Source organism: Podarcis gaigeae, assembly GCF_964106915.1.
Source record: "Podarcis gaigeae genome assembly, chromosome: 17".
In the NCBI taxonomy this organism is placed as follows: Eukaryota; Metazoa; Chordata; class Lepidosauria; order Squamata; family Lacertidae; genus Podarcis; species Podarcis gaigeae.
Genome location: NC_139694.1, coordinates 530,878 through 554,784, shown reverse-complemented (window position 1 = coordinate 554,784; position 23,907 = coordinate 530,878). Strand labels below are relative to the sequence as shown.

The following is a 23,907-nucleotide window of genomic DNA, read 5'->3' as shown; positions in this document are numbered from 1 at the left end:
GTTCTAACTGTATTAAACATTTAATATTTCCCCATCCCCATGGATTTCTGATAATATTGGATATATTTTTCCTTGCTGGATATTCTTTTGGATTGACTCCCCCTGTTTGGATTATTTCACTGCATTATCATCTTTAGGACTCGTCAGGAACAGGACATTTCACCTCAGGAGTACGGGTATGTACATAAATATTTTTTCATATCATCAGGTTTATTGTTGGAGGAGGAGAGGCAAAAATGAGGATGGAAGAGTTGACACCAAGCAGCCATTGAGGTCACTGAGCCAAATGTTCTCTCTCTCTCTCTCTCAACATTGTTCAGTTTTTAGCTGCTAGTTTCTTGCGGCGGTTGGGCTTTCAATTTTCTGGCATTGTTAATGTAGTACATTCTGTATCAAATGACTTTTTCCAAGTCCCAGCAGAGAAAGGGCAACCTGATCTTCATGAGGGCCTGCAGTTAGAGTAGAAGCTAGAATACATGCCACAGTACATTATAGGACATATTAAGTGTGAATAGCTTTTGCTTACTCATGGAAGGAGTGAAAGATAGAGTCAGCCTGAGTTCAGCTAGACAAGTAAAAAAAGAAAGAAAGAAAGGAATGTTCCACAGTTAGCAGTTCATCTAAAGATAGTAATGAAGAAAAATACAAAGCATCATTTTATTTTAAAGGAGGCAAGTACAGTGGTGCCCCGCAAGACGGAAAACTCGCTAGACGAAAGAGTTTTCCGTTTTGGAGGTGCTTCGCAAAACGAATTTCCTATGGGCTTGCTTCGCAAGACGAAAATGTCTTGCGAGTTTCTGCGGGTTTTTTCCCCTTTCCCCCCTTTTTCTAAGCCGCTAAGCCGCTTATCCGATAAGCCTCTAAAAGCCGCTAATAGCGCTAATCCGCTAAGCCGTCAATGGGCTTGCTTCGCAAGACGAAAAAACCGCTAGACGAAGAGACTCGCAGAACGGATTCTTTTCGTCTTGCGAGGCACCACTGTATACCTAAAGCATTTCAACCTTAGATTGAATTTCCACCTGATTTCATATGGTGGTGGGGTACAGTTTTATTTGACAAGCTCTAGGACAATATTTGGGGTTCATAAAATTTAGGGAAAGTTTTGGTTTAATGTATATTCAGATTTGAATGTGGGATTTTCAGTAACTTGATGGATTATGTATCTGGAAAAAAGAATTTGAACTTCTTTAATGGAGATGATTTCCCCAAAATTTATGAGATGAAACGTGGTTTTTTAAATTTATTGTGCTTCAACAACTCGGTCATGACCCCACAACTTGGTCTCGCCACAATCACAGACGGACAACACAGCCATTTTCTCTTACTTGTGGCAATGAAATTGTTTCTAGGATGGGTAACCTGAGGTCCTCCAGATATTTTGTTGTTGGACTCCTTCCGCCATCAGTTCCAACCAGAAGAGCCAGTGAGCAGGGATAGTGTGAGCTGTAGTTCCACATCACCTGGGCCACAAATTCCCCATCCCTGTTGGAAGTGAAGGGGACACCTGGTAGAAATGTAAAAGATAAACCCACGTCACAGGTTGCACTTAAAAGTAGCTCCAAGAAGTATGTCAGGGCACAGGTGCCACTGTCTCTTATTCAGGAGTTGCTGCCAGAGTAGTACCAGGAAAGCCAGATGCAGTAGCCTCTCATTACCTCTCCTAACCCAGCAAGAGGAGAAGTGCTGAGTTTTCCGAGGTGTTTTGTGAGGTTGCTTGGCCCTTTCCTTTTCTCCCTCTGCAGCTGGGTTCTGAAACTAGAACTAAGCCCAAATTCAGTTTAGGGTGGGGGAGACAAGTGAGCTTGTGTTCTTGACATTTGCAAGAGGGAATAGTTAAACATTCCTTCCCCTGTTGATTCTCCCAGACCTGTTTTCCCTCCTCTACATCGATACTACATTGACGTGTGTGTAGTTTTGATTTTGAAGAGTAAAGAAAAACTATGGCTGTGAAGCAGGGTAATTTCTTCCTGGTTGAAAAGAGCACCCCTGCATCCAACCCACGTGGGAAGAGGCCTTGCTTTGGCTTCTCTCTTGGCCTGAGCAGGAGAGGGGCTAATATCATGGTCTGCTTTAGAGGTCCACAGGATTCCTTTCAGACTATGGTATTACTACTTATTCCCACAGTTGTCCCAGGCATGAAAGTGAGCCGCAGCCTGGTTCAGGCTAATACTTCTTGCAACATCTGGGCACTGCAGAAGAGTTTTGCTTATGTGATCGTTTGCCTACCTTAACTTAATTCTTGTCTTTTAATTCTTCAGCTTTTTTACTTTCCCTCACATATGTAAACTAGCTTTCTGTACGAACTCAGAACTCTTGATAAATCCCACCAATAGCCTAGACCATTATTACTGATGAGGAGATTCTTGACGCAGTTTATGTTCTGCTGAATTTAAATATCTTCTCTTCAAAATCTGTTTGAGCAGATTTGCAGTTGATTTTGCATGTGGTATATGCCATTGCTATGGGGTTTGGTACAACTTTACATGCGTGGGAATCCGTTCCCTTGGTGGGGTTTCTCCTTCCTCTCTTCCCGCTAGCAGCCTTCCATGCACCCAAAAAACTGCTCCAGAGGATTGAGTATCCTTCCTGGGCGGATTTTGGGTGTGTGCAGGGATGGGCAAGAAGGGGAACCAAAAGGCTCATTGCAAAAGCAGGTTTCCACTGTGCAAGTGAGCTGCCACAACTGAATCTCATCCTTGGTGTTTTGTGAGTTGGATTTGCCAGTTTTTGTCCCACCCTTGTCTCAAGATTTTACATATACTGTTGGCTCATGACATGTATTGCACCTGTAGCGTAGGTGAAAGAAAATGCTTAAGGAACCTGTGAATGTGTGGTTATTAAATTTTTATGTGTGTGAGAGAGGAGAAGGTAGATGGAGTGCAACATTGGTGACAAAAGACTGATTGTGAATAGTAGAAATATATGCTGTTTGACCTGACCTCCAAAGGCAAATGTCTGAGAGAAAAACTAGCTGGCTGAGTACCCTTCGGCAATACTCCTGAACGCCTAAAATTTGGAAGTTATCCTAATTAATTACTTGCTGTGTATTATTAAAGGATAAACCAAAACTATGAGACCTGATCAGTGTCCCTACCAGTCAGCATAAATCCACACCCAGTACAAAATCAGTTGGTTGCTTAAAAGGTGGAAATCTTTAAAAGTTTTGCTTTCAGTAAATGCTTCAGAACGTGGTCTTCAGAAAATCCTGCTCATTTGCTTTTCTCTCTCCTCCAACCCATATGCATGGCTGACTGCATTCCTGCTATGTTTGGAATGGATTATTTCTCTCTTCCTAAAAGTTCTTCTCAGCTGTGTCTCGTGTTCCCCCCACCCTGTGACCTTGTAACTTCACCTTAGTACAACAACCTTCCTTGCACTTAACCATTCAACCCTAGAAGCTTGATTAAGCTTCAGTACTCTATAAGCTAATGTCTCAATCCTACTCTGAGCGGTTTAGTTCCTCACATTCTCCGTCCTTCAACGACAAGAGCAAAGAAGAGTATTGACGGACTGTCCCTCTTGTTCTGCCGTAGGTCTTCCGGCCCCGCACTCCACCAGAAGCAATAGCGCTATGTAGCCGTCTGCTGGAATATACCCCCACAGCACGCCTGACTCCGCTGGAAGCCTGCGCACACTCTTTCTTCGATGAATTACGGGACCCAAACATCAAATTACCGAGTGGGCGAGAGAAACCTGCACTCTTTAACTTCACTACTCAAGGTAGTCTGGGAGCATGAAGGAAGATTGTGTGTCCGCAGTTTCTTATGGCACAAAGATGGCATCATCTCAAATAGTGGTCAGAAGGGATGGATAGAAAGGTTGGGCAGCTGGAAAGAGTGGAAATATTTCAAAGAGTGAACTGTGTTGAGAAGGTGTAGAGAAAGGGTTAAAAATAAAGTCTGAGAGAGAGACTTCTTTACCCCTCAGTCAATCGGGCTTGATGGAAGAACGGCTGTTTGACATAGATACACATCCATAATCTCAATAGGCTGGTGCTTCTGTGTCATGATTGCCGCTACTACTGGGACATTCAATTCCCAGTTAGTCATAGATGAAATTGCTTGTTAGATAGAAGATTGAAATATTCTTGGAAGAAGAGAGACTACTGCTCATGTTCACATTTTTACCAGGAATCGTATTTAATAAGCTAATTGAGTATGTAACTTAGGACATCCAGGAGTCCAGATTTAGGGGATCAGCTGAAATTGAAATACAGGCTAAGGAAGTATGTTTTTGCAGTTGCCTTGCACATGTTTTCAAGAACTGTACAGCTGTTAGGGGTTGTAAAACAGAAGCATAATTTGTGGCCCGTATTGTTCAGATTCTTTGGAAAGATGGCAGCAACCCAATGACAATTACTCACATGCATTTCAGTTAACATAGGGGTGCCATACGTCTGGATTTGGCCAGGTCGGCAGGGCTGCCCCCCCCCCCCAAATAGCTCAAAAACAGCATTTTTCTTCTTGCAATTTTGCCAAACAGCTTTGCCAAAAAGAAGAAGCAGCTCAACAATTTATGGCAACTATAGTTAACATATCAATTTAATTTGCACATGGTGAAAAAAGATCTGGTGCAAGAAGCATATTTTCTTTTATAGGATGCTATGTGTCAAAGCAGGCATTGGAAGAGGCCTTTACGCTTGCATGTGAGAGAAGATAATATTTGCCATCTGCTGTCTTTATATTGGAAATAATTTTTTAAAATAAAATGTTACCTGCTTAATCAGCAGTACCTTTTATATTTATTTTTATTAATGTTAATTAATTAATTTAAAGCTTTTTAAAAAAAATCTAGCCAGTTAATAATATTGCAGCCCTATTTGAAGATACTTTTTTCTATGTTAAAGTCAGTGAAAGGGCCATGGCCTCTTTCGAAAGGGTGCTGAGAGTGCTGGGATAGTGTTTTCCAAGCGCACAAATGCTGCTGCTCTTGGGATGCACCTTTTCTGCCTGTAAAGCATTTGCTCCACTCTGGGTTATGGTACTTCCTTTCCTGGTCGCATTGGTAACAGTAAATGCTGCCAGTTCCTCTTGACCCGAGACCCACCATGCCAACTTCCATTTCTGCATATATGAAAGTAACCACAACACTGCTCTGAACAGGATGTTTAATTTGCCTTATCTCAGGACTGAATTACTTGAGGCAGTTCAAACTAATATTGTTAAAATCACTGGTATGTCTTGGATTATTTCTGCTGTTCTGTAAATGGCAGGCTGGAGGGGAAATTAATGGTTGTATTCAACATAGTGTAAGCCTGGCGCAGAGCCTAGGACTTGCCGATCAGAAGGTCGGCGGTTCGAATCCCCATGATGGGGTGAGCTCCCGTTGCTTGGCCCCTGCTCCTGCCAACCTAGCAGTTCAAAAGCACCTCAAAGTGCAAGTAGATAAATAGGTACCACTCCGGTGGGAAGGTAAATGGCGTTTCCGTGCACTGCTCTGGTTCGCCAGAAGTGGCTTAGTCCTGCTGGCCACATGACCCAGAAGCTGTATGTCGGCTCCCTCGGCCAGTAAAGCGAGATGAGCGCCGCAACCCCAGAGTCGGCCACGACTGGACCTAATGGTCGGGGGTCCCTTTACCCTTTACCTTTAGTAGGGCACATGTAGGCATTAAAAAAAAAAGCCTATTTTAAAAAGTCATCCCTGAAAGACAAATTGAAATCCCCCAGGGAGGGGGATAGAAGCAGTGATGTATCAGGAAAAATAGGGATAGTTTGGGCATAGGTCATTTGCCTATGAATATTGGGGCATCTAGTCTCTATGAGTTGTTAGAGACAGAGGAGAGTTCAGTTGGCCATTTAGACGGTCAGAACTGTTTTGATCTGGCTGGCTACCAGCAGACAGATTGTGATTGACTTCAAAAGTAAGTAATCCAGAAATCACTCCCTGCCCCCCCCCCCCCCCGGATCTGTAGCCCTTGCGTCCTTATTGCCCTCCTGGCTTTTCCTCTCCACCATCTTCTGAGGAAGCTCCTCCTTCTTCTCGTTTGGTCTCTACCAGGGCATTCTTCAGGCCAGGGTGGCCCCTGCAGCCCTCAGGGCCTTTTTGGGCGGCCCTTGGCAACATTCAAGAAAAAAACACCATAAAGCCTTCTTTAAAAAATTGCACGTGTCACAAATTGTTAATGAAAGCACATACTTCTGTCTGTGTAATGGAATTGTTTAATAATTAAATCTATTAAATCTTGTGTGTTATTTAATTACATATATTTAATTACATATATTAATTGTGTATATTAACTAATATTAAATACACTTTAATTTTTTTAAAATGGAGATTTAATTCAATGTGCGGCCCATGGACTCTTTACAAATAAAAATCAAATACAATAAAATTCCTGGTATAAAGCATCATTAGAAACTAAACAACATAACTGAAATAGAAGCCGCCGCCACAGCCTGTAACATCTACCAAATCCAACCTTGACAAAGGTACACCTCTAAACCTCACTATCAAGCATTCCCACCAAGCATATCCATAACACAGCTAAGCCCCAGCCAACCATTTTTCACCAAATGAACGTTGGGTCTACAAAAAAAAAAATCACTGGCAGCATTAAACATAATTTACAGCCAGCTAATTCACCCTCCACCTCCATCTAGGGCAGCACAGTATCAAATAAACAACAAGACGTAAGTATTCTACAATTCAGTCTGTTACATTTTGACCAGTATAAATAGACATAAAATTCTGATTTACGGTCCTGATTTATTGCCCTTTTTTGGGGATACTTTGAATAATTTTTGAAAAATACTTTATTAAGATAAAATTTATGTATTACAAAACAAATGAGAACAAATATAGGTGACATAGAGCTAAATCATGAAGCATAGTAATAAGCTGCAGCATTTGATCATGATAATTTTATGTACGAGTTCATTTTTAATATTTTATAAATTCTTGGAAAAATATATTGATATGAAGATGCAAGTTACTAAGTTTTAAATTACATTTCTTCTATAATTTCACTTTTTGTAAAGGCCTGTCCCTATAAAGGTATTCAAGAGACACCTGAAAGTCAAAAGTGAGGGCAGCTGCCAAATTTCTCTTGGAGCAATGTTCCCCAGCATGGGACTGGTGATGTGAAGCACTGACGTTTAGTTGAAGCCAGCCAGGCCTCTGGAACACAGGGGACAATTAGCAGCAGTCTTCTGAGTGATCTAATAGAATTGTAGAGTTGGAAAGGACCAGAAGGGTCATCTAGGCCAGCCGTCTGCATAAATAAAAACATACGCGTATCATCTGTACACTTCCCTCACCATGTGCAATAGCCCTTGAAAAAAGTATTCTATGAAATCTCATGTAGATACGACAGCATGTCTAAATCAACCCTCACTCAGACAAGCCTGCGCTTCCTTTCAAGAAGAGGGCAGTCGTATGGTACGCCTGAGCTTCCCCTTTGCAGTAGCAGCGCTCTCCCCAACCAAGCGTCTCCATTGCCAAGGAGCTCTCCAAAGCAACACTGCACAATGTGCAAGAGGCCGCCATTAGAAAGAAACAAAGGGCATTAGCAGACCCATTTCTACCAGCGAACATCTAAACCTGGTTGCTGCCCTACGTCTGATGTAACAACCAAGCAACCAACCATCTGGGTTATCGTTTCATTTTACCTACCTTCACAAATATCATCGGGAGTGTCTGCTTGGCCCGACTATAATGCCTGGCAACTCTGTATACTGTTTCAGGAACATAGTCCAGAACCAAATTAAGGTATACCTCATCTTCTCAAACTGTGGTCAAACTGTGATATAATTGCCCTTAAGGCATCCTGGATCAATGAGAACCTTGACTCTGGCCCAGTACCATGTGAGCAGCCAGTGCAGATGTTTTAGTTCAGGATAGGTGCCACACACTGTTGTATGTCTGCCCCCCACCAGCAGTCCAGCTGCTGCATTCTGGACCAGGCCCAAGGGCAGCCCCAGACACAGCACATTGCAGTAATCCAGTCTTGAGGTTAAGGATGCATGGACTACAGTGGCCAAGGGATCCTGGTCTAGATATTGCTATAGTTGGGGTACCAGACAGAGCTGGCAGTAGGCAGTCCTCGCCACAGTGGAGGATGTTAAGAATGCAGTCACAAGAAGTCATTAAGCAATTAGAATACTCTTTTGAAACTCACATTCCAAGGGCATGTCTGTAGCAGTTCATTTTTGTACTCTAGCTGAAATAGTACTAATAACGACAGTTTCTTTTAGGGATTTGGAAGGTAGAGTGATTGCAATATAATACCAGCTGCTTCAGTCTCATAGTTCATACTCGCTTCCCTTCAACATTATTGGTGTGATTTAGTGGTGTAATCGTACTAATCATTTTGCTTGTTTGTTTTAAATAGCTCACAGTTCCAAGAGCGCAGGGTGTGTGGGTGTAGAAATGCACAAATACACAGTCTGTACAAAAACAACAAGGGGGAAATTTAAATTAAAAGAAATGCAATATAGGCAATTTGGCAGACCTCATGGCAGAGAAATACCTTTTCAACAGAAAAGAAGATGCAGAGGATGACAGTCTTTCCCCAGTGAAGTTGTCTGAGCAGTTTCCAACTCTGGGAATGCCTGTTAGAATCATAGGTTCTTAGCAACACATGGCCATGTGGCTGATGTGGGATAGGAGACACTGTGAAGCGGCTGGCAGAGGCTCCCTGTGGGCTGGCTGTGAATGTTCTCTTCTTCAACTTCCTTCTAGAACTGTCAAGTAATCCGTCTCTGGCTTCGACCCTCATACCTGCTCATGCTCGGAATCAGGGAGCTGCTTCAACCCCGACAAATGTTCCAGCCGCCTCAGGTGAGACTTGCTTCATGCCTGCCACGGTTTTGCTTGCGAAACTATTCCACCTCCCCCCCAAACTGTCTTCCCTGACACGGTGTGTCCTCAGTTACTGATCATATCTTGTTTGTGAACTGAAAAGAAAAAAATAGCAGCCAATACCAATTGTGTTTGCTAGATTGATTTCCATTTCAGACATGGGGTGAATAAGGGAACGCCAGCAATTTCCACTCCAGATTTCCAATTTCATCAGCATTCTGCAACACCTGTACTTACTGGGATAGTGCAGCCTGAGGATGGGGACAGGTTTCTTAGAGAGGTGAGGGCCACCACGTGTGTGCAGGATCCTTGCCCTTCCTGGCTCATGAAAGCAGCCGAGGAAGACTAACCAAGTGGGTAAGGGTGGCGATTGAACACGTTCAGCAAAGCAGGGTTGCAACCTGCCATAAAGAGGCAGTGATAAGACCTCTGCTGAAAAAGCCCACCTTGAACCCCACAGTTTTGTATAATGACTGGCCAGTCCCCAATATTCCATTCTTAGGCACGGTGCTGGAGTGTGTGGCCACTTCTCAGCTCCAAGCTTTTCTGAATGAGACAGATCATCCATATCCATTTAATACTGGCTCCAGCCATGATTATGGGACAGAAAAAGCATTGGTTGTGTTAGTGGATGACCTACACCAGGAACCAGACAACAGGAGTTGGTTCTCCTGGACTTTTGATATCATTGGCCCTGGTTTCTCTGTGGGACACCTCACTGGGATGGGATTTGGAGGCATTGTTTTATGGTGCTTGTATAATCTTATTGTGATTATTTATGTCTTGTATATGCATACCTCCCTATATCCGTAGCTCTCAGGGTTGTTCACAACATAAATTTACAATGGAATAAACACAAAATACATAACAAAAATAAGAGCAAAGACAACCTGATAATCCCCCCTTCCGCAACACATTTTGAAGGGTATCAGATGTCACTCAGCCAAAGGCTGGTTAAAGAGGAACATTGTCACCTGGTGCCTAAAGGTGCACAAAGAAGGTGCCAGCCAAACCTCCCTGGGGAGAGAATTCCACAAAGAGGGAGCCATTGCAGAAAAGGCCTGCTCTCATATTGCCACCCTCTGGGCTGCTTGAGGAGGGCTACAAAGAAGGGCCTGGCCGGTTCATAAGGAGAGAGGCACTCCTTGAGGGACGGTGCTCGCTGTGGGTCTTCTGTCCCTCGGGGTCTGTCCTGCCCCAATGCTATTTAACATTTGCAGGATGCCTCTAGGAGAGGTCCAGAGTTTTGGGGGTTGCTGCCACCATTCCATCTCTCCTTTCCATCTAAATATGACGAAGCTGGTTTGGTGTTAGTAAGGGACTGGAGGAGGGTGAAAAAACTGAAGCTCATGGTCAGTTGAAAGGCAGATGAGGGACTAGGGATTCATTATGTACTGGAGGGGGTTACACTCCCTGAAAAACTCAGGTTCGCAGCTTGGGCGTATTCACAGATTGAACCCTTAATGGCCAGATTTAGGCAGGGGCCAGGAGCACATTTGCACATTTAAAACTAGTGCACTGTTCCTGCTCCTGGAGATGTCTGCTCTGGCCATGATGCCTTAGTTACATCCTGTTTAGATTCCTGCAATGACCTGTGTGTGGAGGCCTTTGAAAAGTGTTTGGAAACTTCAGCTGATCCAAGATGCTGCAGCCAGTTTGCTCCCTGGAGCTAATCACAGGGAGAATAGAAACACCGTCACAGTAGCGCCACAGGGTACCAGTCCATTACTGGTTATGAGCTATAAAGCCCTATATAACTTGAGTCCAGGGTATCTGAAGGACCTCATCTCTTATATGACCCTGCTTGGACTGAGATGTGCCGGGTCATCTCTCTTGAAGAAGGAACACAATTGGTAAAAATACTGCAAGCTCCTGGATGCTACTTCAGTGTCCAGCAGCAGAGCTAGATTAAGAACAGGTTCTTCAGGGGCAATGCGATGAATACCACATCCCTAGATTGTGTTGACCAATCTCAGTTTTCTACAACAGTACCTGAACTTCTGTTTGTTAGCACTCATGCAGACGACTTATTGGCTCCAGGTGTTTGTTCAGGGGGTTTATGGTTATACCTGGATCCGATGAATAAGAGAGGAAAAATAAAATTGATACCAGCCAACTCAAAACCCAAGTTAGAAATAAAAATGAGTGGGAAACCAGAAGTACATACAGGATTCCCAATCTTGCTATGTCACTGATTTGATGCATAAAAGGGCATTACAATGCCATATTTTGAATCTCTCTCTCAATAAACCCTAACAAACAGTTTGTCCTTTTCACTGCTGATGCATAACAAGTCAAGTTTTAATAGCACTAGCTGCTGTGGTCCCAAGATCTCTTTCCTGGATAATAGACGCTAGTTCAAAATGTATAGGAAATAAGCATTTGTTTGCGTCAGTGGTTCACCATTTTACACTTCTTGCCACTTTGTTCACTATTTGTTCAGCTTAGCGGTGCCATTTTGGCACATTCTGGTTGCTTGGAATTTTATCACTCTCAGTGCTTTGGTGTCTTCTGTAAACTTCAATACTTAGCTACCTAAGGCTGATTCCCCAAAACCACACCCAGCTGCCAGCGAATAATTGGGAACCTTAAAGTGCTCTCCCAACCATTCATTTGCATATTATTATTATTATACCACCCTATACCTGGGGGGTCTGTCACTGCCTATTGGGAACCCTATAGCACAGTCAAGCCCTGCATGGCACAGCCAACCTTGGCCTAAACCATTGTATGTTGGGACAATTACAGATTCATCAGAGAATGAAAAATGTATTGGTGATCTATAGCTGGCTGTGGAGTCTGGTTTAATGAGTATGTTCTGCATTTATTGACACATCCTTTTTTCCTACTTGGGTATTTATATGACTGTTAAAAAAGGTTAAAGCGCTACTTAATTATATTACACAAAGTTAAGTGTGTCTCCCCCCCCCCCCTTATTTTTCTAGTTTGATCTAATGGATAGCCTTTTGGTAGAGATGGCTCTCGCTTACATTAGATTGTCTCAGAAATACTTTATCCAGAAATCAGTGGGCAAAACTAATTCATTATTGAGCAAAATATGAATTCATGTGCTTCAACCCTTTTACCAACTACCCCCCTCCAGTGGCAGCAACAGCTGTCCTTGTTGCTAGAAGAGGTAAAGAAGGTGATGTCTGCTGGTGATGTAGTTCTCCCAAAGGCTCCTGCAATGACAGCAGGTTTTGTGAATGCCAAGCAGAACTTGCGAAGTACAGAAGTGCTTGGTTTTTCTTTGCTAAATAGTGGGGGAGCAGCCCTCTGCAATTGCAGTTTAGCAGAACAAAAGCAGAGCTCCGCCAGCACATAATGCGTATGTTTCAAGCAAAATAAAGCTTTCCCGTTGTAGTAGACTTTAGGAGAACTACACCATCCAGCAGAAAGTGGATTCTCCACTCCTCTGGAAGAGGGAGAGATCAGGTCAACCTTCTTTCTTTCTTTTTAGCAGCACCAACCTGAGAATGAGAATGAGAACTTACACAGCTATTGTCTTCTGTAAAGATGGCTCACCAAGTACCTGACAGCCCCTATCACAGTAAACTTCGCAGCGTTGCTACCTCTCCCACTTTTTTCAGGTAGCAATAGCTACCAAATAGAGCAACTCACAAACATCAGATACTACAGGTTATGCGAGTGTCTCGATTTATTGCAGTCCAAGATTTTTCTTTTTTTGATATCATGCCGCTGTTCCGAACCCTGTTTTTATTGTCTACTGAATTCAGGAGAGGTGTTGGGGAAAAGGAGCATAGTGGGCTCCCAATACTTTTCTAACTCCTTAGAATTAAATAGTGTCACCTCTTAGCATCCTGTTTATTTGTGTCTATCAATCAAGTGTTTTAATACCTGTTCATCAGTAAATTATTTTCAAAAGATGTTGGGTATGTGAGGCCTAAACCTCAGCTATTTGGTAAAAAACCATGATTGGCCAAGGTTTATTAGTCAAATGGGTTTTATGCGAGGAACTGCCCCAGATATAGCCAGGCATCACTGTAACACACTGCCACCTTTGCCTTCCTATATTGCTTGGTTCCTCTTGATTTATCAGTACCTCACAATCTGCTGGCTGTTTCCCCTGCTTTCCCAACCCTTCAGGGTGTGGCACCTGAAACCTGTTCTTGGCATCAGGCCCTGCTGTTCCTTCCCAGAGCCATTGCTTTTGGGGCATGTCCAGCTGTAGTTGAACCAAATAGTCTGATCCAGGCCTTTGCCATCTTTGCGTGTTTGCTGGAACTCACAAGGATTAAAAGTGCAAACCACCCTCCCAATATCCCCCAGCACACCAGCTCCTCTCAGACCTTTGCATGCTGAGCTGTTGTGCATGTTCTGCTAAATAAATGAGAAGTCTCCACAGGATCAGCATCCCTACCTTACCAGGATTCCTGATTATGTGGAAGCAGAAGCCTTGTTCAGGGACTTCATAGCGAAAAGGAACCAGCAAACATTGGGGGTTGAGGTGAGGCTTACGTCTGCTCTTCTACACGCTTGTAACTCTCCTGCCAGAAGAGGACTCGCTTGTTTTCCAGGTGCCAAACAGGCCCTTTTAAAAAGTGCCCAATTTCTCGCTGACATTCAGGTGTCTCTCCCCTTGCCACAGCTGGCTTAAGAGGCTGCCCGCAAGCAGCAAGTTTCCAATATTTAACCGGTGTCTTTGCTTTCTTTTGCGGTGTTTCCAGATGCCAATGCAGGAGATCGAGTTCAGACCAATAATGTAGCTTCAGCATCAGCCTCCAACTCCACCTGAACTGGTCACAAGCAGCAACCTGTACAGGAACAATCGCCAGTAATTTTGAGTCTTGCTCAGCAACGCTGGTCACATTTGGAAAGAAAATTTAAAAAGAGGAAAAAAACCCTGTTCATTATAGTGTTCGATTTTTTTTTATTATTGTTGTTCTTATTTAACCTTGTAAAATAGAAATTCAAACCAGTTTCATTGTGTGCTCACTCTGCTGCGGCCCTTTGGGCAGGGGAAGAGGGGGGGTGGGAAGAGGGGAAGTGGAGCAATAGAACACACCAATGTCTCTTCCCATGACAATCTTCTAATTTCAAACAATTGCTGTTGTGTACTTTAGAATCAGGAATCTTATCTCATGCCCTCCCACAACAGAAAGGAGAACCCTCATTCTGCTGAAGCTCCTTTTTTTAAGCCTTGTATTTTTAAGTGAAGTTTCAACTTTTGGTGTAGTGCACAACTTGAATTTGGTTGGGAGCTTAGCAGGAGTTGCTCACCGTGAATAACATACACAGGAGACCTTAACTATCTTTGAGTTGGGATGAGGAGGAAGGAAAATGTGAGGTCTAAAATACACTGAATTGCCAAAGCCAGGGGAGGGGAGGGGTGGGCGGGGCGATTGCTGTATGAATAACGCTTAAGGGCAAATCTTGATCTTAAATTCCGTTCTAGCATTGGAGAATTCTGCAGATATGTATGTTACATATACACACACAGACTATCGGCTTGAATGAAAAATGCTCATTCACCTACCTTAAAGATCCCTGAACATTAAAGGTTCTGTAAAGCACAAAAGAGCCCATAGTCAGTCACTTGCATTCTTCAACAGGTGGGAGCAAGTGTACCCTCCCTCCAGGTGCAGAAATCAGACAGGAAACCAGTGGAGAGGTACTTCTGCACCTCGCCCACCTTTTTTAAACTCTAAACTGGCTTCTTTCTCAAAGAAGCAAACAGGAAAACAATGCCAGGGTTTATAACGTGAATGGACGTAAACCTCCATTGCAATTAGAGCTTTCAAATCGACACATTATTTTTAGGTGATTCTAAAATCCAAATCTAGAATTTGTATTTAATGTCACCTTTTTTTTTTAAAGCTTCCTTCTTTCTAATCTTTATTTATTGATCTTCCACGGTTGCTCTTGTGATGCTTTCACAATGGTAGTATATTAATGGGTAGACAAATCAGTTTACTTGCTCTTGCTGACTTATAGAAAGCTAAGTGTGTGTGTATATATGCACATATACATATACATATATATATATATATTATAAATATATACATAGATACAGTGCTGCTTTTTATTTTTTAATCTATAATTGGTCTGACTGAAGCAGAAATGCCTGTTTCTAGTGTCTGTGTTCTGGGTTATTTTGTAGTGGCAAAAAGTCAAGTCTCTCTGTTTTCGAAGCGAAAGCAATACTTCTTGAAAGGCGTTAGGGAAGTTGCAAGAAGGAATGCCATTGCTGCCGGAGCAACCGAGACAGGCTCTTTACGTCTGGCTTTCTACTTGGATTGAGAGATGTGCTCGCCTAGCCTTACACTCCTTCAAATGAATCTCAGTCATCTTGGTGCTTGTGGGAGTTTATTTCATTGTTGAATCTTTTGAAACATGATTTGCTGATTTGGCCCGGGGGAAACTCAGCATTATGCAGATGCAGCCACCGGAAGGCAACAGGGCCTCCTCTTTCTTCTCACGTTTATGAAGTTGGGTCTGAGAGTCTAATCTGATTAAAGGTGCTTTTCAAGGAGGGAGCTGTTGGGCTGCCTCAAAAAAGGATGAACAGAAAGTTCAGATACATGGTTATTAAAATAGCTTCAAGGGGAATGGGTATGGAACCCATATTTGTTTAAACACTCCAGTTTTCTATAAACGGGCCCATGGCGAATGAGAGGCCTGGAAGGGGATCTTGCTGTAGGAAAGGAGCCTATAGGTGTCTTCCATGTTGATTTATAGCCCTCCCGATCAGAGCTCTTGAGACACTTGAACAAGCAGGAGGATGACATAGAGAAAACTCAGTTTGCAGTCACGAGAGCAGGACAGTCTAGGCTCAGGAGGGAGAGGGTGTTTTAGGATTTGCATTACTTTCTGTTAGTTTGATGCTAGCAGGGAAGAAGAATGAAAAGCGTTAATTTTTTTTTAAAAAAATTGTTTTGTGTGTGTATGTATGTGTGTATGTATGTGTAAACTGAGATCCTGATGGTTTTATTTTCTCGAGGATCATGGCGGGACTGCAGACAAAATTTTATACAAATCTAGATCCAGGTGTTTCAATACCATTTTTGTAAATAAACAAGACAAAAGCTCCTCACCAAATTCAAGTTTGTACATTAGTTGTTCTTAAAATTTTGAGTTGTATTGCTTTGTATGTAAATATGTGAACCCAGGAACTGCTGTTAATGAGCAAAACGTTACCATTCAGGGCAGTTAGATCTGTTGTAATAATCAGACAAAATGTAGACGAGCTTTTTAAAGCCATATAGTTTTAACTCTGTACAGTAGATAACCGGCCTGTATTATTGTAACAATAACTCTAGCGATGTATAGTATATCTATATAGTTTGGAGTGCCTTTGCTTCCATAATTTTTTTTAAATTTTATTTTATTCCTTTTTTTGTACCAGATGTCTCACACATGGAAATCTTTGTTTCCCTTCTTTGAGTTATTTCATGTCAGTAGTATAATTAAAAAGAAAATTCATTCAATTTTTATTTTTACTTCAAACCATGGCTTTGTTCGTAGGTGTTTAAAAGTTTCTCTCCCTTGCCCACAATAGCAGTGACCGGTTTCATTTTACGTTTGCTATCTTGGCATCTAAGTGGCAAGTTTACATTTTGCTCGTCTTTTCCCAGTACGTTTGTCCAGAGTTACTTGTAGACAACAGCTTCTCGCTAGGAGCTTTAGTTTAGTCTTTGTTTCTGTAGAGGCAAAATAGGGCTTTGCAAAGAAGCTGTCATGGAATGGGGGTGGGGGCAGCAGGGGGGTGGAAGAACTGGGGTCTCACTCACTCACTCACACATCCTTTCTGCTTTTTTTGGCCAGAGATTAATCTGTGGTATTGAGAGTCTGTAGTTGTAGATTATCACTTGCCCTCCCTCTCACCCCGAAGTTTTATTTTCTTATAAAAGTCATTTTGAAGTTGACCTTAATTTCTGTGCCCAGCACAAAGGCCTTGCTTTGAAAACTCTGCTCACTTGTGTGTTTGACCTTGTTAGTATTCCACGTGAGATTCTCTTCTTCGGTGGCAAAATGCTGAACTTTTTATCAAACCAAAGGTTGCTGTTTTGTTTTTGGCTTTTTGTCTTTTTGTAATCATCTTGTGTTCATTCCAGTAAGGCAGAGGCTGCACTTTTTCTGGTGACACAAAGGTCAGTGATAGCATTTTGTTTCTGACAGTCCACTCTGAAGTCTGTTTTTGTGGCTTGTTTTTAAATGAAGTACCTTGATGGTCTCTTGATCTATCCTTTGTCTGCATTGCAACTGTGCATGTCCCTGAGATGGCATTAACAATATTCTGTGTCCCCAGCTGAAAGCCAATCAAGACACTTATCTTAATTTTGAAGTACCTTCCTTTAAACAAAGGGGTGTGTGGAATCAACAAAGATTACTCTGAAGTCATCTAACTGATACTTGAGCATATACTTCTTTTTATAAATAAGCCAAGTGATGGTGAATGTCCATAATTAGTGTTAATTTGAAATGTTCCCAGATTAGTAATGCTTCTTAAGAAATGCTACCAATAAACTATTATCCATTATAAATCCCAGCCACTAGAGGTCAAAGCCAGTAATGAAAAGCACAGTTTAGTATGTAACCCAGGACCTACATTTGCCAGGTGTATACATCAGAAAGCCTTTCAATTCCCAATATTTCTATAGAGGCTAATTTCTTGCTTCATTTGTGACAAGGCAATAAAAGCAAAATGAAAAGGCGTAATAAAGACTTGTACCTAAAGGGTTAGCTTGAGATACATATTTTCCTTCCTTGTGTTGTTTGTTCTTGGTTTTTTTGGGGGAAAAAACAATTTATATATATAAATGAACGTTTATATATATAAATAATATGCTTGCCTGTAAAATTTGCGTTTGTTACTATGTTGCTGATAGATCACTTGGGCTTGTGCACACAATTACCGTGATCACTTCCATCTTAAAAGCAGAAAATCTAAAATCTATATATAATGGACTGTGGGTTGTATACAAACTATTGCATACACGTACAAAGCTGTCTTGATTCAAAGAAGAAGCAAAACATGTATAACATTATTACTACTTGAATGCCTCTGTGACTGATTAATTTTTTCATTTTAAATATAAACTTTTTTGTGGAGAGTATGCTTAATGTTTTATTATTTTGCCTCCTCCCTTCTGCTCCTTTGTAAATACATTTTGTTCTGTGTGACTTGGTTCGGAAATAGTTAACTGGTACTGTAATTTGCATTAAATAAAAAGTAGGTTAGCCTGGACATGAAATTTAAAAATACAAAGTGTGTGGTCTTTATTTCAAAACTCTTGGAACTTTTCTGTATCCCACCTCCATTAAAAGTCGTCTCTTCTTCTGCTCCTATTCACCTTTTTCCAGAACTGCTCCTCACCCGCCCAACAAGGGGGGTTTGACTCTTTATATAATAAACACAGGGAGCTAGCATGTTTTCTTAAATGGTCTGTATTAATCTGTGATACTTTTGCAAGAGATAACAGCTTCTGTCTTCCACCAAACCATTTGATTTGATGGAAAGGAAGAGGAACCCTTTGACAGTTATCATCCTAGATGACCCTACTTTATCTGCAAGATGTGCTGAGACATATTATAATGCACTTCCTTTCTTTGAGCCCCTGAGTAAATCTGGTGATGGTGTGAAGAGTTTATAATAACCATGTCTTGTGGGGCTGTTCCTCCAACAAATCGGCACGTTGCTATCTCTGAGCTGGGTTTCAGTCCTGGATAATGTATGTATTCAATGTGATGTCTGTTTGCGCAAAAGAACATTTCTTTTTCAAGCCGAATGACTGGTCAGATCTATTCTGTTACTATACTAAAAGGCTAGATGCAAGGTCATGTGACTACTGCTTCAATAAATTAAAAAAATATATTGCAAAAAAGACTCCTCTTCATTTTTATTAATCATACAAGCGACAGGCAGGTTGGGGCAGATCAGAGGTTGTGGGAAGACGCTTGAAGTCATCCTGGGCGGCTGGCACTTCCCATTTTCAGTTCTTGGATGGCCAATAAGAAGAGTCCATCTTGGGGGAGGGAGGTGGCAGCCACCGCTACATTGCTCCTGATTTTCTCCCTATTGCTTCACCTTCCCACCCCTACTCCGCTTCTGTTTGCCCTTGGCTCTCCCACAACTGTTGCGTTCTCTGCCCATATCCTCCTCCATCTGGCTCACAGGCAGATCTGGAGAAGAGATGCATGAGGAGGAGGTGTTACTCCTTCTTCGCAGACCATCTAGGCCAAAAGGTGTGGACTCCTCCAACCCAAAGGACACTCAACCATTTAATCCCTCAATGCACAGCAGTCCGTGGTTCTAGAACAAGGGGATGGTCCTTGAAAAGAACAGAAAACCCAAGGTGGGGGAGGTTAAAGTGCCAGCCAGAAAGCCTTGAGGTTTCAGCAGTTGTCCCATTGTGAGCTTTCCGGAGTGTTGCCAAGCTGCCTTTTTGCTGCGCCTTGTGCCCTGCTACCCTGAGCTGGCCATGTCTAGGACCTTGGACTAGTCTTACCTTCCTATGCCCTATCTTCAGGAAATGGCCCCTGTCCTATGAGCAACTGTCGCAGTGCCAACCCAGTCATTCCTTGGACCAAAGCTGGAAGATGACAGGGCAGCAATATGTTCCAGCCCTGACTTCTTTTACTCCGTCTCTTCTTGTGTGCCCTATTCTTGTTCTGTCTTTCACAAGAACATCCCTTCTTCTGCAGATTCCTTACTTGCTTGTCTCTGTCTCTCTCTCTCTCTCTGGTTTCCTTTGCCCAAGTCTTTCCAAGGCTGCTGGAGCTTGAAGAGGAGACAGAGAGAGGTTGCAGGGCTTCTCTGCAAGACCTTCCCTCTAGTCCCAGAGTTTTGGTAGCTGGGTGTGATTTATTCTATGATGAGAAGATACAAGACTTCCAAACTCTCCTGGGTGCTGTCTTTTCCCCGCAGCTGCAAAAAAACAACAGCCCTAATCCTAAGCTTCGGGGTGGCAAATGTATGTTTTTTGAAGCATCTCTAATTGTTCTGCTTTTCTTGCAAAACTCTTATTTTTCTTGCTGCCAATTGGATTTCAAGATTTTAACGCTGCAGTCTATGAAAATATTTAAAAAATTATTCTGCTGTTGCTCTCGGCTTGTTTGATATGGTAAACACAAAGATGTTTTAGAAAGAAAGGAGGGCACAATGCAAAAAATGGGAGGAAGACCTCAGAGGTGAATATTAGTCCAAGGTACTTCAAGTCTTTTGCTGGTTCCTCAGGGGCAACTAGAAAAGCAAGATATACAAACCATCAGCAATGAATAAGGAGAATTGTAAAACTCATTGTAAAAAATACACATCATTATGAAACAATGTGCAAGAGTTTGCATAATGGGTCTTAAACACGGAAACACCTCATTAATGAAACTTCACCCAATTTCTCCTAAAGAATCCCTATACAGTTGTACCTCTACTTACGTACCCCTCTGGATACAGAATCTTCGGGTTAAGCCGGCCATGGCAAACCCAGAAGTGTATACTTCCAGGTTTCGCCGCTTGCGCAGAAGCGCTCAATCATGCCGCGCGCATGTGCAGAAGTGCGCCTCTATTAAATTTTTGGGATGCGAACGGAGCCCTGGAACAAATTAAGTTTGTATCCAGAGGGTCCAGGGTAATACTATAAACATCAGATTTATGGCCCAATCAGTTCACGCAAGAGATACAAACTCGAACTTAATAAAAAATACTCAACTTACAACAGCTGAATTCACTTGGAAACATATCTGCAACCCTGATCAAATAGTTCTCACAAAATCTGTTAAAAATCCAACCCAAGGGTAAGCTTCATATTAGCTATGTAATGACAACTAATCCTTTGCATTCTTTCCTGCAAGTAAGCGCCATTGACCACAGTAGGACTGAGCCAACATGCATAGAAATAGGCTACGTATCCATTCAAAGGACAACTGTTTTCCACACTATTTCAGAATTTCTGAGACTTACCCCTGGGTAAGAAACGAAAAAGTTCTTTGACCAAATTGGGGGGGGGGGGGGAGGCAGAGAGACATATGGAAGCATCACTCTGAAAACGGGCAAGAAAAAAATTCCCAGGCAAGTATCGGCAACCACCAACAAAAGCCCACCCCACCCCCCAACTTTGCTGCAGGTACATCCACTCTGCTTGCTAACTGATAGAACAGAGAAAAGCAAACAATTCAAGTGACGGCTACCAACAAAGGCCAAAGCTTCCCTGAAACCAACCTCCCCCGCCCCCAAAAAAAGCCCCAGGGTGGGCCTTCTTGTGCATAGGTGGGACCATGATGCCTCATGAGCAGGACTGGGAAGGAACACAGTTCTAAGCATACCTTATTTCTTTTCCGTTTCTTCACTGCCTGAGGGGTCTGTACCACCACCTTCAGGTGGCATTTCAGGCTCTGTTTGACTGTCTGGAATCTGTGGCTCATGCGGCTCATGGGATTCATGCAGCTCGTGGGGTTCATGCGGCTCAGGAGCGCCTTGTTCTTCAGCTGCTGCAGGAGGCAGATCTGCACTCGGGATTGCTAGCTGAGAAAGTTTGACACCAGTGGCCAGTTGGAGCTCAAAGAGCTGCCCCACGGTCGTCTCTGTAGTCCCATGAATGATCTGATGAGCTGCGTGGATGTGCTTTCTCTGGGACTGTCTCACTGTGCAGGAGAAAGTGGTAGATCCAAGGCAGGCCCACAGTGAGAATGGTGCATCGGGCTCCCTCCTCTCCCACATCACTCTCTTAACTCGGCAGGAGACAGGTGTGTAGGAGAAACTTCCTGACCAAGGGGCCAGCCTCCGCTCAGCTAAGCCAGCCAAAACAAGGGGAAACTCTGGCAAGCAAGAGCTGCTACCATCCCCAACAGAGAGTCAGGTGGCTTGCCAAGTCCACCCTTTGAGAGACTCCTGTGACACAGAAACAAAACTCTGCCAGAGCTGGCTCCCACACTCATTTCAGAACAAGGCTGGGAAAATGCACCCTGGATTACATTTGAAGAACCAGAGACCCCCAGGGGAGGGCCTTCTAAAGGAGGCAAAGAGCTATGCAAAGGAGATCTCAAAGGAATTAGAGCAAAATAATTAAAAATGGCAAAGGCAGAGGACACTCCTATACAGGAATCCCCCACTGCCTTCTAGGACGGTAGTGGAGGAAGTGGGCAGGCAGGAAAGGCTCACACTGCAGAACGAGCCTCTTCTTTTAAAAGGAAAAAAATATATCCAAAACTTATGGTAAGACACAAAGGTAAAGGCCCCCTGGACAGTTAAGTCCAGTCAAAGGCAACTATGGGGTTGTGGTGCTCATCTCGCTTTCAGGCCAAGGGAGCCGGCGTTGGTCCACAGACAGCTTTCCGGGTCATTTGGCCAGCATGACTAAACCGCTTCTGACACAATGGGACACCGTGACGGAAACCAGAGCGCACGGAAACACCGTTTACCTTCCCGCCACAGTGGTACCTATTTATCTACTTGCACTGGCGTGCTTTCAAACTGCTAGGTTGGCAGCAGCTGAGACAGAGCAACGGGAACTCACTGTTGCGGGGATTTGAACTGCCAACCTTCTGATCGATAAGCCCAAGAGACTCGGTGGTTTAGACCACAGTGCCACCCGCATCCCCTTTTAAGACATAAGTAATCTCAGGAGATAAACAAGCTGTTCACACTTCCTACCTTTCTCCTTGATGGCCATTTTCCTCACTTCGGGGATCAGGAAACTATAAACCAGCTCGGCCACAATTTCTTCAGACTGAAGATGTGTTCGACTAAAGAGGAGATCATTTGTACAAAAGGTTATATTTTTGTCATTATCTTCATTTCCTCTCTCATCCCAATTCCTCCACTCTTTTTTGTTTCACATTAGGAGGGTTGTTGTTTTTTTAAAAAAATGAGAAACAGTAATATTTGTGCACGTTCTGTCAGTGAGGACACTTCCCACATGATGGGAAGGGGGCGTAAGACCAGATCCGACAGGAGCAGGGTAGGACCTCACTTCCACACCATGATCCGGATGGGCGCTACTCCAGGGGAAGGGCAGGGCCTGCATTTGCTATCCATCTTCCAGGAAAGCGGAGCAATGCAGGATCCAGGGCTAGTGGAGGCAGGAGAGGCATCGCGCTGGTGTGAAAAATATATAATAAAATATATACGAGCTGCATGCCCGAGTTGGAACAACTCTGTACAAAGGAATATACACAAACTTAAAAAGTTTGCAATATGGTACTGTCAGGACTGCCGCTAGGTCCCAGCTCACAGAGGACCAACGCCCAGTGGATATTATATACAAAAGTCTTTATTGAAGTTTAGTTTCCATTTCCAAGCTCTGGGCGCGCAGGCCCACGTCTTAACGCTAGACCGGCTAAGTCCCCTCTGACTCACTGCTCCACCCACACCAGTTTAAGATTCTAGCCCGGCTCCACCTCTTGCGCTGCTCTTTCCTGCGCTGGGTCCTTCTGCCCTCTGGGGTTCCCTCCTTCCTGGACTCCTCTGACGCGGAGCCTCCTGAGTCTTGCCCCTCCCTCCGGCGGGCTTTAGGACCTGGCTCCCTTCCCGGGCTCCCCGCTGTGCCGCGCTCCTGTACATTTGAACTTGGCGCGCGCGCCCAGCCGGTGACTTTCCTTCTGACCGTTTCCCCGCTTCCTGATGTGGGTGTTGCCAAACCTGACTCCTCTCCTCCCTCTGGTGGTGAGGACACTGGTCCCAACTCCTGGGACTCCCCCTCCCCACTGCGCTCTGGTGGAGACGCTGGCCCTGATCTCCAGCTGCTGTTCAGGGACTCCCTGCTGGCCCCTCCCTCTTGAGGTTTCTCCCTTGGAATCTCCCTTGCTCTGGCCACCGGCGCTCCCTTCTGTGAGTCCTCCGATTCGCTAGAGAGGCTTGTGGAATAACTCTGGCCACTGTCACTGCCTGCGCCCCCCTCGTACTCCTCCTCCTCACTCTCCATTTGCTCCCCCTCCTGTGTCTCTCCTTCTGAACCCCTGACATCCATCCCCCCCTCGAAGCCCCCCCTTCCCCCCTCCCCCTCTTCCGGTGCGGGTTCCGGGTGCTCCATTGTTGTAGGGGTGAGTCCAGGATACAGCTCGTCCCCTGAGGCTTGCAACCATCGAGATAAGTCCGGGAAGTCCCCCATGGGCTCGTCGACGACGACCTCCTCCGCTTCCATCTCCTGCGCG

General features: G+C 43.7%; 2 protein-coding genes across 4 annotated transcripts in view; one reads left to right on the top strand and one right to left on the bottom strand.

The window, feature by feature from the left end:
* Window positions 1–18,644, top strand: part of GSK3B (glycogen synthase kinase 3 beta) — a 66,270-nt gene extending 47,626 nt beyond the window's left edge. Inside the window, exons 9-12 of one of the 2 annotated variants that reach the window (XM_083719384.1) lie at window positions 138–176; window positions 3,534–3,720; window positions 8,680–8,778; window positions 13,488–18,644. In XM_083719384.1, the coding sequence (XP_083575510.1) occupies window positions 138–176; window positions 3,534–3,720; window positions 8,680–8,778; window positions 13,488–13,555 (393 nt within the window). In that variant the 3' untranslated portion in view covers window positions 13,556–18,644. The remainder of the gene's footprint in view (window positions 1–137; window positions 177–3,533; window positions 3,721–8,679; window positions 8,779–13,487) is intronic. The other variant, XM_083719385.1, reaches the window with a different exon arrangement.
* The window catches only part of CFAP91 (cilia and flagella associated protein 91), a 30,864-nt gene continuing 25,589 nt past the window's right edge, over window positions 18,633–23,907 (bottom strand). The window contains exons 16-19 of one of the 2 annotated variants that reach the window (XM_083718788.1): window positions 22,409–22,500; window positions 21,225–21,399; window positions 21,082–21,188; window positions 18,633–20,002 (exon numbers count right to left, since the gene is read on the bottom strand). In XM_083718788.1, coding sequence (XP_083574914.1) covers window positions 21,083–21,188; window positions 21,225–21,399; window positions 22,409–22,500 — 373 coding nt within the window. In that variant the 3' untranslated portion in view covers window positions 18,633–20,002; window position 21,082. Of the gene's footprint in view, window positions 20,003–21,081; window positions 21,400–22,408; window positions 22,501–23,907 lie in introns of both variants that reach the window. The other variant, XM_083718787.1, reaches the window with a different exon arrangement.